Source organism: Borostomias antarcticus (genome assembly GCF_949987555.1).
Source record: "Borostomias antarcticus genome assembly, chromosome: 9".
Classification (NCBI taxonomy): Eukaryota; Metazoa; Chordata; class Actinopteri; order Stomiiformes; family Stomiidae; genus Borostomias; species Borostomias antarcticus.
Window position 1 is genome coordinate 18,384,954 of NC_140242.1, and position 19,313 is coordinate 18,404,266.

Here is a 19,313-nt window from a genome sequence, read left to right on the forward strand (position 1 = left end):
AAAGAATGGCAGTCAGGTTATGATTAGTCATTGGTAGGTCCATGATTTATACAGCAGGCCATTGTGGGTAGACTCTCCCCTTCTGTCTTTCTAACCGGAAAACATAGCATTTATGCGTTAAGGTCTCCGGACACTATTTACTCCACATATAGTACCGTACTAATAGAGCCTGACAAATTGGATTTGAATAGCCTGGTTATTAATTTTACTAGGCTTACTTGAATAATGTATCATATAAATAAATGACCTGCCATTATTTTCAAAATAAAAAAATTTAAAAGCAAAAATGATAACATCAGCCGTATGGTAGCCAAGAAGATAACTAGCAGGTTACCTACCTATGGTGACCAGAGTCCTAATAGCCACGTTGACTGACGGCGACGACGTGTTTACTCAGCTATTTTAGGGAATACAGTAGGACCCCACTCATCCGAACTTCAGAGATCCGAACCTCCCGGTCTACCGGGCAGGCTTAAAAAACTTTTGCCTGCTATCTGGTTACTGGTGGGATTCATTACAGTACTGTACCCTACTGTGAATAAAAACAGAACTGTATGTAGACCTACATGTTGCCTGTAGGCTGTAGTCTACTGTCACGTTTAATTTCTTTGTTACTTTAATGTCGAGCGCAAAACGCAAACGAGTCTGCTGCGCGAGAGCTGCATTCCTTGGTAGCCAGAAAGCGCGTCAGCAACCTGAAGCAGAGGAGCATCGAGTCATTTTTCGTTCCCAGTTAATGGACTTTAGGAACACAGACGTGTTGTGAGCATGTAGATTAGCCTACTAGACCTACTGTATTTGTTAAATAATAGCCTACAGCCTAGGCCACGTTAGCCTACATCTGTTGTTTTAGAGACTTTCTTTTAGGCTACAATAGCCTAAGACACGACAACTTGTCTGTCATTTCATTTATTTATTTCTTGATTATCATTTTCTCTAATTGTTCTATTGTTGGGTTGTTTTTAGGCTATACCATGTTGTTCTGCGAATACAGTAGCCTATCGATGCAGCGTACGCCTCATTTGAGAATAAAGTAGGCTACTGTATTTGATCAAAGCACGCACTCAAGTGGAAATTCGGTTATTTTATTATATGCTACTGTAGGTCTATTATAGGCTAGGCTGTATGAGTTTAGTTGGCTATTTGATTGCAAGTTTGATGCATTTTCACAAGTAATTAAGGGTATTTATTGGTCTATTATGAGTCTATATGAAACAAGTATACCACTTATTGAATTTGGTGCATTTTAACATATGTTCCAGTCATCCGGACATTTCAGAGATACAAACGACCTGCGGTCCCGTTGGGTTCGGATGAGTGGGGTCCTACTGTAGCACAAGTGCTCACGTAGCGACGTTAGCTACGTACGCGAATAGCACACGTGCTCAAGTAGCGACGTTAGCTACGTACGCGAATAGCACATGTGCTCAAGTACCCCCGGCCCTGACGAGCGTTTGCTGGGTTAGCTACGTTAGTGAATAGCACACGTGGTCACGTGGGGACGTTGTCACGTGTGTCTGCTCAGTTAGCAAATAAGTGGCACTTTCCACCCCCCATAGCCGCACACACACACACACACACACACACACACACACACACACACACACACACACACACACACACACAGGCACACACACACAGGCACACACACACATGCACGCACAGGCACACATGCACGCATACACCCACACCCTGCCACACACACACAAAAAAACACAATTCTTACCTCTCCCTAACCCAACACAGGTGACACACACACCCACCCACCCACCCACCCACCCACCCACACACACACACACACACACACACACACACACACACACACACACACACACACACACACACACACACACACACCCACCCAGCCCCCCCCCCACCCACACACACACATATACACCCACACAACACGGAATGTGTAACATAGCATGTGGCATGTTTACGCGAGTGTGCATGTTTGTGTGTGTGTGTGTGTATGTGTGTGAGAGAGAAAGCGTGTTTCGGTACAAGCATAATCGGGGGAGCAGTGTCCACTTTGCTGCATAAATAAAAGATGAGTTGTATCCTCCCTGGCCGGCTGCAGCCCTTTTGAGTGACCTTCATGTTCTAGTCAGGCAGATGCCACGGACAGCCCTGCATTCTAAACACCCTCAGGACCCCTGGCACAGCACTCTGCTCTCTAAGGTGGCACCCCGCTATTCTTGGTACTGTGCTGTCACCTTCAGAGGGGGCGCAGACACAGACAGGGGAGGGGTGTGTGTGTGTGTGTGTGTGTGTGTGTGTGTGTGTGCGTCTGTGTGTGTGTGTGTCCGGTGTGCGTACGTGTGTGTGTGTGTGTGCGTACGTGTGTGTCAGTGTGGAGGGAGCTCCAGGTGCAGTAGAGGGAAAACAAAGTGTTGTTGCAAGACCAGGCTGTTTGTGTGTGTGTGTGTGTGTGTGTGTGTGTGTGTGTGTGTGTGTGCGCGCGCGCATGTGTTGATCTGAGGTGATGGAGAGCAGGTCCGGAGGCGTAAACGGAGCAGGGGATTGTGGGTGAGGATAGTGGGAGAGGAGAGGAGCTCGCCAGGCGCGCCATCTGGTGCCGGGTCGAGGCCAGGATGGGATGACTCGGCCGCCGGGGAGGGGGGAGGTGCGGTGCTGAGGGGGCGTGTCCACCAGCTGGCCCGCCCCGCCCCGCCCACCTGAGCTCGGCCCGGCGCGGTGAGGTCATCAGACCGAGACAGGCTCCGGGGTGGGGGGGAGGGGTAAGAGAGGGAAGGTTAGAGACAAGCAGTCAGGGAGGGAGAAGGGGAGTGGAGGAGGGGAGAGAGGAGGAGAGAGGGGAGAGGGAGAAGAGGGGAACACGGTCGGGTTGTTATGCAGTACTGGTCTCAGCCAGAAGGACGCGCCACACCATGTGGGATTCTATCTGCCCTCAGTGGGAGAGGAGAGGAGGAAAGAGGAGAGGAGGGGGAGGGGAGAGGACAGGAAGCACCAGAGAGAGATAGACCAGTCTCTGGTCGGATCTCTTGGGACGGTTGTGGATGAAGACTCTCGACACTGTAGACTGCTCCCAAATTATTTATTTATCTTAACATTCCTAGTAAAAAACGTTTCAAGCCCTTGCAGGCTCTTTGTCAGGTTGATTTGCGACCTAATCCCCCAGGTTCAGGGGTCCCTCATTTAGTAGAATCAAGTAGAATTGAGTAGAATCAAGGTCCCCCCCATGGCTGGTGTCCTGGGGACAGAAGATGATGATGGCGGGTCAGGAGGAGAGGAGGAGGTGGAGGAGGAGAGGAGGAGGAGGAGGTGGAGGAGGAGGAGGAGGAGGTGAAGGAGGTGGAGGAGGAGAGGAGGAGGCGAGTGGTACGTACCCGGCTGCCTGACCAGGACCTGGGTGAACCCGGAGGAGTCCCTGGCCAGCCGGTACCAGGCCCCGTCTGGGTCGGCCAGCCACTCCTCCACCAGGCAGTAGTAGGTCCCGGAGTCGCCACCCTCGGCCCGGTTCAGCGTGAGGGCGTGGAGGCGGGGCGACAGCCGCTCGGCCTGGACGCGGCGCCGCAGGCGCTCCTCGTCGGCGTAGGCGCCGTACTGGAAGGCACCCGTGCGCTCGATCCGCAGCAGCAGCTCGTCCTGCTCGCCGCCCGCCCGCCGGACGTACCACAGGACGGCGTGCTGAGAGTCCGGCCCGGTCTGGGAGCCCACCGAGCAGTTGACCCGCACACGGCTGTCCTCCAGGTACACCAGAGACTGGTTGGACTTCTCCACCCGGAGCTTACTCACTACAGAGAGAGGGGGGAGAGAGAGAGAGGGAGGGGGAGAGAGAGAGGGGGGAGAGAGGGGAGAGGGAGGGAGAGAGGGGGAGAGGGAGGGAGAGAGGGAGGGAGGGAGAGAGAACGAGAGAGAGAGGGAGGGAGGGAGAGAGAGGAGCGGAGAGAGAGGGAGGGAAAGACTTAGTAAGTAAATTCTATTTGGTATAGCACCTCTCTCAGACACACAGTGAGTGATTCACAGAATTAAAAACAGTCAGAAAACATCATATAAAAGTACAATAGATTACAGACAGAGAAATACTTAGAGCTCTGTCACCTTTTGACCCACAGTCATTTCAGAGAGCACAGAGAGAGAGACACTTTTGACCTGTACTACAAAGTGGTGGAACAGGAGGAGATATTGGTGTGTGTGTTTGTGTGTGTTTTTACCTGTGTGTGTGAGCTTACAAAATCTCCCTTAACACAGAGCCTGTGAGGTCTGTGACAGCAGTGTGTGTGTGTTTGTACCCGTGTGTTTGTGTGTGTGTGTGTGTGGGCAAGAGAGAGGGAAAGATGTCAAACAAAGGAGAGGCAGAGGTGAGCGTGAGAAGCAGAAAGAAAGTATGGAGGGAGAGAGGGAAGACATGAAAACAGAGGCGTGGAGGGAGGGAACGGAGAGAGAGAGAGAGAGAAGGAGAGAGAGAGAGAGAGAAGGAGAGAGAGAGAGAGAGAAGGAGAGAGAGAAAGATGTTAGGGAGGAGCTGTGTTTCTAAGCGTGTCCAGGGCGCCCTGACAGGATTGGTTACAGGGAGATCGAGTGTGACATGGGATTAGCTGCAGGTACACAACACATGCACACACACACGCACACGCACACACACACGCACACAGGTACAAACACACACACACTGCTGTCACAGACCTCACAGACTCTGTGTTAAGGGAGATTTTGTAAGCTCACACACACACAGGTAAAAACACACACAAACACACACACACTGCTGTCATAGATCTCACAGGGTCTGTGTTAAGGGAGATTTGGTAAGCTCTCTCTCTCTCTCTCTCCCTCTCGCTCACACACACACACAAACACACACACACACAGGTAAAAACACACAAACACACACACACTGCTGTCATAGATCTCACAGGCTGTGTATAGGGAGATTTGGTAAGCTGACACACACACACACACACACATGCACATACACACTAGAGAAAGATATGAAACACAAAACACAACATAAAGGACTAGCACAAACACACCCACACACCCACAAAGCCGCAAGCCTTCATCCACAGTACTAAAGCCTGAAATCACCATCAACACACATCAACACACACATGACCAGCAGAACACACCAGGTAAAGTAGATCGCCATGACAACCAAGAACACCGATTTAGTTCTCTCTCTCTTTAGGAAAACACTGGGACATGGACAAATAGCACACATTCAACACACACACACACACACACACACAAACACAAACATGCGCACACATACACACACACACAAACACATACACACACACACACACACACACACATACACATACACACACACACACACACACACATACACACACACACGAACACACACACATACACACACAAACACACGCATGCACACACAAACACACACACGCACGCACACACAAACACACACGCACGCACACACAAACACACACACACACGCACGCACGCACGCACACACAAACACACACACACGCACGCACACACACACAAACACAGCTTGTTCGCAGCCCAGATAGGATAGATTGCCTGGAGTCACAGCCATCTGCCCAAAGAATGTCACCCTTACTCACAGATTGGTGATTGCACCTCGATGGTCACTATCCGTGTGTGTGTGTGTGTGTGTGTGTGTGTGTGTGTGTGTGTGTGTGTGCGTGTGTTTGTGTGTGTGTGTGTGTGCTTTCCTTTTTGGCAGTGCTCTCTGGTGCATTTTACTAGCTTAGAGGCATCAAAGGGCCTCTTGCCGTACGCTCACGCTATCTCTAGCGAGTTTCCCAAATTAGCAGTTCTCTTTTCTCTCTCCAGCAGAGTGCCGCTTGGAAGCCTGACCATCGCTGCGGCCAGAACACTGTTGAGCGCTCCGGAACGCTGACCGGCGAGCACTCCGGAATCCTGGCGATCGCTCTCCGAGAACCCCCCCCGTAACAGGGCTGGACAGGAGCGGCCATGTCCACGTGGGTCGCGTTAGAGATGGCAGGAGGAGAGGAGAGAGGAGGGGAGAGGAGGGGAGAACAAAGGAGAAGAGAAGGGAGGCGGGGGGAGGAGAGGAGGGGAGAACAGAGGAGAAGAGAAGGGAGGAGGGGGGAGGAGAGGAGGGTAGAGGTGTGTCCAGTGTGATGCAGAATGAGGTTAGTTCATACACTCCCACTGGGATTAATACTAGGCTGCACTGCTAAACAGAACATTGACTATGACATGTATGTTACGGTTGTGAGTGTGTGTGTGTGTGTGTGTGTGTGTGTTGGTGCCCACTGCTCACACGTGTATGTACAGTATGTGTGTGTGTAAGAGAGTGAGAGAGAGAGAGAGAGAAAGGGCGAGATACAGATGAAAGCAGAACATTGTGCTGCAGGATGGGGTTATGCATATGCAGAGACCTGTTCAATCATACATCTGGGACCAGGTCATTCATCATGCATGGGCACTGTCGCTTCCCCACAGTGCTGTGAGTGTGTGAGTGTGTATGTTTGTGACAGAGCGAGATGGAAAGGAAGAGAGCCTGTCATCGTCTATTGAGAGTGCTTATGTGTTCTGGGTAAGCATGCTTCTTTTAATGAGCCCCCAGGGGGTCCAAGCCAAAGTAAGACAAATCCATAATTGGAAACACTTGTCATCCCAGTCTGCATTACTTGGTATGCCACTCACTCGCAGTCCATGAACTGTGTGTGTGTGTGTGTGTGTGTGTGTGTGTGAACCGGCTCTAGTCAATGCTCTTCACATTCTGTGCTTTAATTGTTCTCTCCACTCTACTGTAGTAAGCGAGCCTGCTGCTGATCCGCACATTTTGCTTTTTGTCCTTCTGAGGCCTCCATACATTCCCAGTCAGTAGGCGGGGCCATTCACAGGGAGCTGAGAGCCAATCAGATCGGAGTAGATGCGAGGGGGACAATCGTTTGGAAGTTATCCTTGAGCAACAAAATGGTACCATGGCACCCCCCTCCTCTACCCATCCTCCAGCAGCATCTCCGGTTACCGCGGGAACCCCGTCTCCCAGAGCCACGGATACCGGTGAGACTCCCGGTCTGGGAGAAGAAGACCTGATTAAACACTGCCTAGCTCTCCTCCAACAGAGAGAGACTAGCTCTCCTCCAACAGAGAGAGACTAGCTCTCCTCCAACAGAGAGAGACTAGCTCTCCACCCACAGAGAAAGCCTAGTTTTCCTCCAACAGAGAGAGACGGTCTCTAGTTGGCTCTCCACCAACAGAGAGACCGTCTCTAGCTAGCTCTCCACCAACTGAGAGACCGTCTCTAGCTAGCTCTCCACCAACAGAGAGACCGTCTCTAGCTAGCTCTCCACCAACTGAGAGACCGTCTCTAGCTAGCTCTCCACCAACTGAGAGACCGTCTCTAGCTAGCTCTCCACCAACTGAGAGACCGTCTCTAGCTAGCTCTCCACCAACTGAGAGACCGTCTCTAGCTAGCTCTCCACCAACTGAGAGACCGTCTCTAGCTAGCTCTCCACCAACTGAGAGACCGTCTCTAGCTAGCTCTCCACCAACTGAGAGACCGTCTCTAGCTAGCTCTCCACCAACTGAGAGACCGTCTCTAGCTAGCTCTCCACCAACTGAGAGACCGTCTCTAGCTAGCTCTCCACCAACAGAGAGACCGTCTCTTTGCCGGAAACACGAGAGACAAATCAACACACATTCCACCATGAGAGTCTGGGGAGGAGGGTGGAAAACCCTTCTCTGCAGGTGTGTGTGTGTGCGTGTAGTGTGTTTATGGAGCGTGCCAAGAGCGTGGCATCCGCAGCGCACACTTCCTGACTCTCTATGAAGGTTGACTGAGCACCCCCCCCCCCCCCACCCCTCCCACGCGTCCAATTTTTTGACAGATGCCGCTAATTGTGAAGCGTGCTGCACCGCCAAGATAAAGACTTTTAATCTCCGTATTTACCAGTGATGTAAAGCACACAATAGCCGCTCAAACACACACCCCTCCCCCGCCCCACGGAAAAAAAAACCATTCACACGGAGCCAAGCGCACGCGCTCAAACAGAGGCCCATTCTGGCGGAGAAGAAAGAGGCCGCCGCCATGCCTGTCTTCTCTACACAGGGGAGCCCTTCACCGCTGAGCGTTACTGACAGAACCCAGAGCAGAGCGGACGATCGCAGGGCTGAGGGGAGTTGGATGGTGGCTGGTTGATGTTGGATGGTGGCTGGTTGATGTTGGATGGTGGCTGGTTGATGTTGGATGGTGGCTGGTTGATGTTGGATGGTTGATGTTGGATGGCTGAATCGGGGCTGCATGCATCTCGGCAGGGAAGAATCCGCTCCGCTCGCACAAAACCAACCGGAGAGACTGGACGGATTCTCGTCCCCTCTCTCTCGACCAATCGCAAGCGAGACAGACTGGGGTTTGTGTACAACACCTCAACTTCACAGAGAAGAGTGGAGGAGAGGAGGAGGAGGAGGAGAGAGGAATGGAGGGGAGATGAGAGAGGAGAGGAAAAGGAGAGGAGGAAGGAGTGGAGGGGAGAGGAGGAGGAGAAGAGGAGGAGGAAGAGGGGAGGAGGAGAGATGAGAGAGGAGAGAAAAAGGAGAGGAGGAAGAGAGGACAGGAGTGGAGGGGAGAGGAGGAGGAGAGGAGAAGGATAAGAGGAGGAGGGGAGGTAATGGGGAGAAGGAGAGGAGTGGGGGGAAGGAGGAGGAGGGGGAGGAGGAGAGGCGTGTCTGTCCTTCATGCCAGACAAGGCAACACCTCTCAGCGCGTTTCTGTTTTACTGACTGCAGTCATCAGCATTTCCCAGGTTTACATCTCAACTCTGCCTCTCCATCTCTACCTGACTGTCCCCCTCTCCATCTCTACCTGACTGTCCCCCTCTCCATCTCTACCTGACTGTCCCCCTCTCCATCTCTACCTGACTGTCCCCCTCTCCATCTCTACCTGACTGTCCCCCTCTCCATCTCTACCTGACCGTCCCCCTCTCCTTCTCTCACTCAGCCCTCTCTCTTAAATCTGTCTACCCGTCTCTTTCCCTCCATCACCCTCCTCTCTCTCTCTCTCTCTCTGTCTCTCTCCCACCCCCTCTCTCTCCCTCACCTCTCTCTCTTCCTCACCTCTCTCCCTCCCCTCTCTCTCTCTCACTCCCCTCTCTCCCTCACCTCTCTCGCTCTCTCTCTCCCTCACCTCTCTCTCTTCCTCACCTCTCTCCCTCACCTCTCTCTCTCCCTCTCCTCTCTCTCTCTCTCACTCCCCTCTCTCCCTCACCTCTCGCGCTCTCTCTCTCCCTCACCTCTCTCTCTACCTCCCCTCCCTCTCTCTCTCCTCTCTCTCTCCCTCACCTCTCTCCGTCTCTCTCCCTCACCTCTCTCTCTACCTCCCCTCTCTCTCCTCTCTCTCTCTCTCCCTCACCCCTGCTGAGCCAGACAGGATGCGTGGCTCTGCCAATCACAGACAGCCTCATCACCTGCTGGCTCATGAATATTCAGCAGGCTCACTTCGGGCCTTGTGATTATTCATGAGCTGAAATCAGCGGGGCGTGCAGAAGTGCTGCCTCATGTTTTACGTTGCATCTTAAATATGAACTCCACTGAATCCCGAAGACCACTGAATAAAATGACAGGACAGGCAGAGTAGAAACTGATAACCTGGATAGAGAGGAGAGAGAAAGAGAGAGAGAGAGAGAGAGCAAGAGAGAGAGAGGGAGAGAAAGCGAGAGAGAGAGAGAGGGAGGAGTAGACTGAAGGGAGAACTTGTGGAAAAACAAAGCGATTGATTCAATTTATTTTCATTATTTTCACAATCATTATTCCTCTCCTTTTGATTCTTGTCAGCGCGTTGGTATTACAATGCAGTTTTCTTGTCATGGCAGTAAAGCACCTTGATTTAAATTGAATTGAGAGAGATGAGAAGAGGAGAGAGTGATGGATGATATATAGATGCAGAGAGAGAGAGAGGGAGGGAGGGAGAGAAAGAGAGAGGGAGAGAGAGAGGGAAGGAGAGAGAAAGAGAGAGGGAGGGAGGGAGGGAGGGAGAGAAAGAGAGAGGGAGGAAGAGAGAGAGAAAGAGAGAAGGAGAGAAAGAGAGAGGGAGAGAGAGAGAAATAGTGACAGACAGGTATTTAGGGGTGTTCCAGAGTTTTCCGTCTGAGGCTGAGGGTCCAGCAGGCATCACCCAGGCTCCTCTCAGCAGGGCCTACGGCTCGGCTCTCCTGTGGCCGTCAGCATCAACCATCAGCTGTCCACATTCTACCGTCCAAAATACTACCGAACCTCTGCGATTCTCTATTTGGACGCAGGTGTCCAACACGACGTAACGGCTGCAGTGGAGCCGCTGTCATTAATTACAACGGATTCATTTCCTTAGCGTCTGGTGGTTGATAAATGATCTGCCTGCTCCTCTGCTAGCACTAGCACTAGCATTAGCATTAGCCCAGTCTTACAGGCTGCCTCCTCCTCTGCTAGCACTAGCATTAGCATACGCCGGGCCTTACAGGCTGCTAGCGCTAGCATTAGCCCAGCTACAGGCTAATCCCCAGGGGAACCCTGATATCCAGGAAATGCTAACTCCAGCTGGGCCAACCCCCCGGCCCGTCTCTGGGGAGACTCTGGAGCTGGCTTCCTGGAAGAGGGAGGAGGGGGAGAGAGGTTGGGGGAGGGGCTGTCCCTGGCTTTGTGACTGAGGACAGGATGCATGGAGGGGTGAGGGTTGGAGAGGAGGGATATGCCTGTCCCTGGCTCTGTGGATGGATGGAGGGATGGATGTAGGGAGAAGAGAGGAGGGGAGGGAGGGAGGGAGGGAGAAAAAGAGGAGGGATGGGCCTGTCCCTGGCTCTGTGGATGGAGGGAGGGATGGATGTAGGGAGAAGAGAGGAGGGGAGGGAGGGAGGGAGGGAGGGAGGGAGAGAAAGAGGAGGGATGGGCCTGTCCCTGGCTCTGTGGATGGAGGGAGGGATGAGGGATGGAGGGGGGAGAGAGGAGGGGAGGGAGGGAGAGAGGAGGGATGGGCCTGTCCCTGGCTCTGTGGATGGATGGAGGGATGGAGGGAGGAGAGAGGAGGGGAGGGAGGGATGAGCGATGGAGGGATGGGGCGGTCCCTGGCTGAGGAGAGCCTGCTCCTCCACTTTAATGGAGCCTAATGTCTATGCTAATGATGGCCGTTTACTTCTGATCCTTTTGTGTGAGAGGGATCACCCCCCCCCCCCCCCACCACCCCCCCCCTCCTCCCACCACACACAATGTCATTAGGACTGGGCTAATTATAGGGGTCGACACACCACTACAGAAGCCCCTCACACACACACGCGCACACACACATACACACGCGCACATACACACACACACACACACACTCCGGAGAGGGGTGGGGTTGGGGGGGGGGGTGGTGTGTAGGGTGAGAATAATGGTGGAGGAGAGAGAGAGGTGATGGAGGAGAGAGATGTGAGGGAGGAGAGAGAGAGGTGAGGGTGCAGAGGCAAACTCTGGGGAGTATAAAGCAGTGTCAAGTGTGTGTCTGTGTGTCTGTGTGTGTGTGTGTGTGTGTGTGTGTGTGTGTGTGTGTGTGTGTGTGTGTGTGTGTGTGTGTGTGTGGAAAGGATAGAGAGAGACAGAGAAAGAGAAAAAAGTAGAAGGGCAGGAAACAGGACACAACATCTGCAGTGCCATCATGACTGCAGCTATTCCTCTCTCCTCTCCTCCCTCTCTCCTCCCTCTCTCCTCTCCTCCCTCTCTCCTCCCTCTCTCCTCCCTCTCTCCTCTCCTCCCTCTCTCCTCCCTCTCTCCTCTGCTTCTTCTATTAGTCCCTGATTTACATGAGGGGCACCAGCTCTGAGTCTCACTCCCTGAGTTACGACTTCAATTACAGCTGTAAAGCACGCGCACACGCACACACACGCGCACGCACACGCACAGCCAGCCTGGCGATGGAGAGGGGAGCTTGAGGGAGGCGGAGAGGGGTGACAGAGGAAATATCATTGTGTCTGCAGACTGAGCGAGGACAGAGATGACCCCCAGATTGAATGGCCGGGGGGGCCGGGGGGGTAGGAATACATTAAATACATTTGTAAATAAATGTATGCATGCATGTATGTAAATGTTATACATATTCACTCAATTCACTCAACTATTTGTATTTGTTTTTTGGGGATGTTTGCTTTGGCAATGTAAACGTATGTTTCCCATGCAAATAATTGCCCTTTGAATTAAATTGAATTGAGAGAGAGAGAGAGAGAGTGAGAGAGAGAGGGAGAGAGCAAGGACATTAGAGAAAGAGAGAAAGAGAGTAAGGGCGTTAGAGAAAGACAAAGAGTAAGAGAAAGAGAGCTAGAGAGAGAGAGCGAGAGAGAGAGAAAGAGAGAGAGAGCTAGAGAGAGAGAGAGAAAGAGAGCTAGAGAGAGAGAGAGTGAAAGAGAGACAGAGCTAGAGAGAGGGAGAGAGAGAAAGAGAGCTAGAGAGAGAGAGGGAGAGAGAGAACGAGAGAGAGAGCTAGAGAGAGAGAGGGACAGAGAGAACGAGAGAGAGAGCTAGAGAGAGAGAGAGGGAGAGAGAGAGAGAGAGAGAGAGAGAGGAAGTACAGGAGGAGAGACAGTGGACGGGTTGACCTTGGGTGTGTGAATCAGTAGTGATTAATCAAAGGCTTTCTATATAATTATTTCCCGTTTGAGTTTTTCAACAAAGCCGCTAAATTTATCACCCATTGAGTGTGTGTGTCTGTGTATATACAGTATGTGTGTGTGTATGAGTCAGTGTTGTGTCCATGCGTGCATGTTTTTCTGTGTATATGGTGTGTGTGTGTGTGTGTGTGTGTGTGTGTATTTCTGTGTGTGTGTTTCTGTGTGTGTGTGTGTGTTTCTGTCTGTGTGTGTTTCCGTTTACCGTGTGTGTGTGTGTTTCTGTGTGTTTCTGTGTGTGTGTGTTTCTGTGTGTGTGTGTGTTTCTGTCTGTGTGTGTTTCCGTTTACCGTGTGTGTGTGTTTCTGTGTGTGTGTGTGTGTGTGTGTGTGTGTGAGGGACAGAGTGTGTGTCTCCCCGGCGTGGCGCTAGGGAACCCTGCGCTGACTCAGCGGTTAGGAGGCGGGCAGCGAGGGGCCATGTGGGCCCGCGGAGCGCTGGCGGTGTGGAGCAACCCTGGGGGGGGACGAGCCTCCCGGTCATACTACCCTCCTCTGTCCCTCTGATACTGGGGGTGGGGGGGGGGGGCGCCAAGATGGACAGAAGAGCAGGGAGGAGAAGGAGGCGGAGCCGCAGGAGGAGAGGGTGATCGAGGGCATGTACTTCATGCTCTGCGCGTGTGTGTGTGTGTGCAAGTGTGTGGTGTGTGTGCGTGTGTCTGTGCGTGAGAGAGACAGAGCGGGTATGAAAACAGGCTCCGCCCTAATGAAGACGGACAGCTGTGATCCCATTCCGCGATAAAGCGGGAACGTTCACCGTCGGCGCCGCTGCCGCCGCCACCGCTATCAGTAACGGCAGACGGGGCGAGTGGGCGGGGCCAGGCGCCAGGCGGGGGCGGCGAAGAGGGAGTGCGGGCACGGCCACCGCCGAGAAGAAGAGAAAAGAAGAGAGAGACAGAAAGACATTTCTATACCGACCTCGTATTCTGATTTATTCATGACGCGCCGCGGCTGAAGCCTCTTCACGGTTCTACCGTCTGTGGATTATTTCAGCGCCGCATCTCAGCTCACTGGTCGGCTTGCGACCCGCGCATAATTTCGGTGGAATGTTTCCGGAAACTTCCAGCGCGATGCTAAGTGATGCGCTAGCTGAGACGGTCACTCCGGAATCGCTGACCGACCATAATCTGGTGCGAAGAAGCCCTGTTTGTTGGCAGCTAGTTTTGACAGTTGGATAGTTGACAGTGCAGTTGCACAGCAAAAAAGCAATACAGTTTGTTCATGGTAGCTTTGTGTTAGTCTCACATAGCCAGACCTACAGTACCTCCACACTCTGACGACGCTGTGCTCATTACCATTCAGGAATTGGGGGGCAAAAAAAGACGCTGTATTTCTTTAAACCAATCAAATTCAAATTCAGAGCGAGAGAGTTGCTAGTTTACCGCAGCGCTGCTCGGGGCTGTGGTTGTTTCACGTCATCTGGATCGGACGACCGAATGAATCGGGCGCCACTGATTGGGCGGTAATAAAACAAATGACGAGGCTTATTCCCAAACCTCCGAGCGTCCGTTGAGTCGGACTGCGGCAGAGTGACCTCACCGGCCCCTGCAGCTGTCATGGGTTTTGGGGCTATTCCCATCTGTACCTACTGTAGCAATGTGATAAGTCTTGTGAACCGCTTTTCAAAGACACTGAAATAGTTTATCCCAAAATGTCTCCAGATGATGTAACCACTGTATACTGTAAAAGCAATAACTCATTCAAGGGTGCTCGCTGAGTGTCGTAGACCAGCACAACCCATGGTATATTGGCAATATACTGTACCACACCCTGCTTTATTCACTGTATATACATTATACAGTACAGTATGTACAAAAAACACTTCTTGTCATGCCAATAAAGCTTTGAAATTGAATTTAGAAAGGCATACTGAGGGAATCCTGTGCTTTGTCGGGGCCAGTATGTTTAGTAAGAAGAGAGTGTGACTGTGTACATGTGGAATATGTAATGTAAGTAGGACATCATCATTATCATCATCATCATCATCGTCATCATCATCATCTCATAACCTATCTTTCCCCATTCCAGCAGAGCATATCATCAGAGAATGGTAATATCCCATTACTCACACACGCACACACACCACACACTCACCACACACACACACCCACACGCACACACACGCACACACACACACACACACACACACACACACACACACACACACACACACACACACACAGACACAGACACACACACAGACACACACACACACACACACACGCAGATGAGAAAATGTATTAGATTCCCCAAACTATCATTAATCTGAGCTGCAGATCCATTATGATGATTCAACATAATGAGTCTCAGTATGTGTGTGTGTGTGTGTGAGAGAGAGAGAGAGAGTTTGTGTGTGTGCACAAGAGAGAAAGGGAGTGAGAGTGTGTGTGTGTGTGTGTGAGAGAGAGAGAGAAAGGGAGGGAGAGTGTATGTGAAAGAGAGAGAGAGAGCGGGAGGGAGGTAGAGTGTGTGTGTGTGTGTGTGTGTGTGTGTGTGTGTGCAGGGGGGCTGAATAATGAGCAGCAGATATTAGGTGGTATGGTGGTGCAGAAGGGGGCTTCCCTGGGTGAACATGTATCTGCTCTTATTACATCTCAGACACAGAAAAAACGCAATCAGAAGAAACCTAATATGCCTGCCATGTGCAATGAGCTGTAGGTGTGTGTGTGTGTGTGTGTGTGTGTGTGTGCATGTGTGTGTGTACAGTTCAACAGTTAATACTAATATAGAACCATGTTCCAATATGAAATAATTTCACTCCTGCCAAGGGAGGCAGTTCTGCAGTGTAAATGTTTGTGTGTAGGTGTGTGTGTGTGTGCGTGCACGCATGTGTTTGTGTGTGTGTGTGTGTGTGTGTGTGTGCGCGCACACAATGTTTGTGTGTGTGTGTGTGTGTGTGTGTGTGAGTGTGATGGAGCTCCTGCCTGTAGCCTGCAGGGGCTAATTTGAGCCAAAGTGTTGAACACATCAAGCTCACAGGGAAACATGAGAGAAACAGCTCTCCTGTCTCCCTCTGTGTCTCTACACAATAACATGCCCCTGGGAGACCAGCAGCACTCTGCACCACTCAACCTGGAGAACCCTGGGGGGAGGGGGGGTAGAACTGCTGGGTAGAACGTTAGGGGTAGAACTGGTGGGTAAAACGTTAGGGGTAAAACTGGGGAGTAGAACGTTAGGGGTAGAACTGGTGGTTAGAACGCTAGGGGTAGAACTGGGGGTTAGAACGTTAGCGGTAGAACTGGGGGTTAGAACGTTATGGGTAGAACTGGAGAGGTAGAACGCTAGGAGTAGAACTGGGGGTTAGAATGTTAGAGGTAGAACTGGGGGTTAGAATGTTAGGGGTAGAACTGGGGGTTAGAATGTTAGAGGTAGAACTGGGGGTTAGAATGTTAGGGGTAGAACTGGGGGTTAGAATGTTAGGGGTAGAACTGGGGGTTAGACCGTTATGGGTAGAACTGGGGGTTAGAATGTTTGGGGTAGAACTAGAGGTTAGACCGTTATGGGTAGAACTGGGGGTTAGAATGTTATGGGTAGAACTGGGGGTTAGAATGTTAGGGGTAGAACTGGGGGTTAGAATGTTAGGGGTAGAACTGGGGGTTAGAATGTTAGGGGTAGAACTAGAGGTTAGACCGTTATGGGTAGAACTGGGGGTTAGACCGTTATGGATAGAACTGGGGGTTAGAACGTTAGGGGTAGAACTGGGGTTTAGAACGTTATGGGTAGAACTGGAGAGGTAGAACGTTAGGAGTAGAACTGGGGGTTAGAACGTTAGGGGTAGAATTGGTGGGTAAAACGTTTTTTGCTGTTCTTCCGACTGGATTTTGCAAAAGTTGTGTTACGCTGATTGGCTGAAGCAGTTTGTCTGTCAAGGCGAGTAGTCCCGCCCACTGAAATCATTCAGGGTGGGTAGAAGTCCAGACTGTATCGGGAGGGGATTTTATTTATTTATTTGTTTCATTTTGCGAGGAAGCCTGGCTTCCAGCCTAGTAAGTAAACACACATGATCGCCACATAACACATCGTCACGGCAAGAGCCACTCAGCCGCTAACCTGAGTACCCAGAAGTTCTTCTGGGAAAAAACCTTGATATTCGTGGACACCAATGCGAAGACTCGTGGATTGTATGGGCGCAAGGTGATTGGCCCGTGCAGATAGTGGGCTGTGCAGGGAGGCTGATAAGGCCTCTGATTGGTCACTGACCGCAGCTTTCCACTTTTCTAAAAGTTCCTGCATTAGTGTGGGCTGCTGACATTTCTGGCACATAAAGTGCAATTTAGGCTCGGACTTTCTTCCACATGATCTCATTTCGCAGAGTCGTCTAGCTGCAGTTGTCTTCTTTAACGGGGTGGATCAGTTTTTCATTGAGTCCTGACTCTACGCTCCCAGTGACGTCATGTAGAGATGCAGCTGGGTTTGAAATGCAGGCGCGGGCTCCCAAGGACCGCCAGCTCCTTACGTAACGCTTCCTACGCCGTCTGCATGAGCGACTCGTAAATGCGCTTCATAAGCAGTCCAGTCACGCTGGCGCTCGGACGCTCACTCTCACGCTCACGCAGACGGGGCGGAGGAGGTTGCTGCATATTAAGCAGAGAACTAAAGGTCTCTCAGTAATGTGTCTGATCAGAGAACGCCTAATGACACCTCACTGAGAGAGAGAGAGAGAGAGAGAGAGAGAGAGAGACGGGGAGAGAGATATACAGAGAGAGAAACAGAGAGAGAGAGAGAGACAGGGAGAGAGAGAGAGAGAGAGAGAGACAGAGAGAGAAAGAGAGAGAGAGAGAGAGAAAGAGAGAAAGACAGAGAGAAAGAGAGAGAGAGAGAGAGAGAGAAAGAAAGAGAGAGACAGAGATTTCCATTGTCCACAAGTTAAAAATCCAAAGTCATACAAGTAACCTCCAACCTCAAAATAAAAACCACATCAGAACCCACACATTACAGATTTAAAACCCTTGGAGTCACTTTATAAACAAGCACTCAAAACCCTAGATAAAAAGCCATTCTCTTATCATCACTGCCATTTTAAAAAAGTATAATCTGTTTAGTTGGTAAAACCTTATTAAATACAAAAATATCTGCTTGGTTTTTAAAAGCATGCACGGGTCAGCTCCTCCTCGGCTCCTCTATCTGGTTTCATCCAATTAAAATCTGCTTCACCCAGGGTTACTAGAGGAGCAACTAGGGGTGACTGCACAGTCCCATTCACCCAGGGCTACTAGAGGAGCAGCTAGGGGTGACTGCATGGTCCCATTCACCCAGGGTTACTAGAGGAGCAACTAGGGGTGACTGCACAGTCCCATTCACCCAGGGTTACTAGAGGAGCAGCTAGGGGTGACTGCACAGTCCCATTCACCCAGGGTTACTAGAGGAGCAACTAGGGGTGACTGCACAGTCCCATTCACCCAGGGTTACTAGAGGAGCAACTAGGGGTGACTGCACAGTCCCATTCACCCAGGGTTACTAGAGGAGCAACTAGGGGTGACTGCATGGTCCCATTCAACCAGGGTTACTAGAGGAGCAACTAGGGGTGACTGCACAGTCCCATTCACCCAGGGTTACTAGAGGAGCAGCTAGGGGTGACTGCACGGTCCCATTCAACCAGGGTTACTAGAGGAGCAGCTAGGGGTGACTGCACAGTCCCCATTCACCCAGGGTTACTAGAGGAGCAACTAGGGGTGACTGACTGCACGGTCCCATTCACCCAGGGTTACTAGAGGAGCAGCTAGGGGTGACTGCACAGTCCCATTCACCCAGGGTTACTAGAGGAGCAGCTAGGGGTGACTGCACAGTCCCATTCACCCAGGGTTACTAGAGGAGCAGCTAGGGGTGACTGCACAGTCCCATTCAACCAGGGTTACTAGAGGAGCAGCTAGGGGTGACTGCACAGTCCCATTCAACCAGGGTTACTAGAGGAGCAGCTAGGGGTGACTGACTGCACGGTCCCATTCAACCAGGGTTACTAGAGGAGCAGCTAGGGGTGACTGCACAGTCCCATTCACCCAGGGTTACTAGAGGAGCAGCTAGGGGTGACTGACTGCACGGTCCCATTCACCCAGGGTTACTAGAGGAGCAGCTAGGGGTGACTGACTGCACGGTCCCATTCACCCAGGGTTACTAGAGGAGCAGCTAGGGGTGACTGACTGCACGGTCCCATTCAACCAGGGTTACTAGAGGAGCAGTTAGGGTATGACTGACTGCACGGTCCCATTCAGAGCCAGTGCATTTGGCCAGGCTGTTTTCTCCTTCAAAACATCCCATCAGTGGAATTCAGTGCCACAATCAATTAGAGAGTCCTCAACCTTCTACTCATTTAAACGTAGTATTAAGAAATGGCTCCTTGAGAACCAGCCGTGTCAACACTGATCTGTTGTGTGCGTGTGTGTGTGCGCACGCGCGTGTGTGTGTGTGTGCGCGCAGTCACTGAGAGTGGGGTGTGTGCGTGTGTGTGGGAGTGTGTGTGTGTGTGTGGGGGGAGCATGTGTACCCTTGCATGTTCTTAGCTAAGTATTTATAACATCGATACTCATTTGTATCATCTGCATTTTATGTGTTTGTGACTGTATGGAGTACGTTTTAGGTCAGGTGGACTTACTGCAATGTTTTATGTACTGTGTGTTTGTAATTGTTTATTGTGAATTATGTATTGTGATTTTTTATTCTGCCATCAACCTGACAAGGGACTACAGATGGAAGTTAGCCTGTTGGCTATATCTGGCATATTTAC

The 19,313-nt window shown here is 51.4% G+C and overlaps 1 protein-coding gene across 1 annotated transcript in view; it reads right to left on the reverse strand.

Annotated features, from left to right (window-relative positions):
* igsf3 (immunoglobulin superfamily, member 3) overlaps positions 1-19,313 on the reverse strand; it is a gene marked incomplete at both ends in the record, with an annotated part of 104,033 nt that overhangs the window by 11,187 nt on the left and 73,533 nt on the right. Inside the window, 1 exon segment of the mRNA XM_084442868.1 lies at positions 3,351-3,758. Within this exon segment, the coding sequence (XP_084298994.1) occupies positions 3,351-3,758 (408 nt within the window).